Source organism: Penaeus monodon, chromosome 27, assembly GCF_015228065.2.
Source record: "Penaeus monodon isolate SGIC_2016 chromosome 27, NSTDA_Pmon_1, whole genome shotgun sequence".
NCBI classification, from domain to species: domain Eukaryota; kingdom Metazoa; phylum Arthropoda; class Malacostraca; order Decapoda; family Penaeidae; genus Penaeus; species Penaeus monodon.
The window spans coordinates 21,050,451-21,051,365 of NC_051412.1; the positions used below are offsets into that span (position 1 = coordinate 21,050,451).

Below are 915 nucleotides of genomic sequence, written 5' to 3' on the forward strand. Positions count from 1 at the left end.
AATGTTAAAGTTGTTTCTTTTTCATAGTTCTGGAGAGGGTCTGGATATGTGTTCTTTTATGTAGATACCTATATGATAAATTTAAACATTATCCTATGCAGATGCATCTTGTTGACCTATGTGAAATCTTCCTTGAAATGTGTTTTCTCAGTGGTACTTCCCCTGTGTTTTCTCCTGTATTGTTGGCTTGTTTCAACCCATTTTACTAATCTAAATTGGAGTTAAAAGTTCTCAAACTAACAATACAAATTAAAAAATAGACAGATGAGACAGTCTTTTAATCATTCTTCTATGAGAGCCCATTGCTCATTAGTGCAAACCAAAGTGTTGGCTGGTAGCCAGTGCTGGGGTCTTGTCATACACATCACATCTCTGCCCTCAGTGTTGCCTGACTTCACTGGTAGAGTGCTTTTCTTAGAATATGGTGTAAACCATTTTATGTGTTGTATATGTAAACATTTATTGCAGTTTCTGCACATTCCATTAAAATTACCAGATATGTTTTAAATTTTATTCTGTAAAGAAGAGTAAAGGTGTCATCCAATACTAAGTCCAGTCACTCAAAATAAACAAGACCTGGACCAGTTTGATGTTCTGATCAAATCCAAATAACAATTAATTGTTTGAGACATTTCACTTGGCAGGTATCACCAGTTCGAAAAATGTCTCACTGACTGGAAGGAGCTGTGGGTGGATGATGCTTATTGGCATGTCCTCTTTGCTGTGATCCTCCTGGTGATTATGATCCTCTGGCGGCCATCCAACAACAACCAGGTGAGTTACATGGTGTGCAAGGTGGAATTGATAAGGCGGAAGTGTACCTGACATGAGGGGTTTAACAATTATAGTGCTATGGTTTTAAGCACATATATCCATGTAAGTGAGTGTAATTTGATTATAAAGGAGGAGTGAAGG

At 37.4% G+C, this 915-nt stretch overlaps 1 protein-coding gene across 1 annotated transcript in view; it reads left to right on the plus strand.

The window, feature by feature from the left end:
• The window catches only part of LOC119590679 (transmembrane protein 87A-like), a gene marked incomplete in the record, with an annotated part of 13,856 nt that overhangs the window by 10,487 nt on the left and 2,454 nt on the right, over nucleotides 1-915 (plus strand). Inside the window, 1 exon segment of the mRNA XM_037939364.1 lies at nucleotides 645-774. Coding sequence (XP_037795292.1) covers nucleotides 645-774 — 130 coding nt within the window.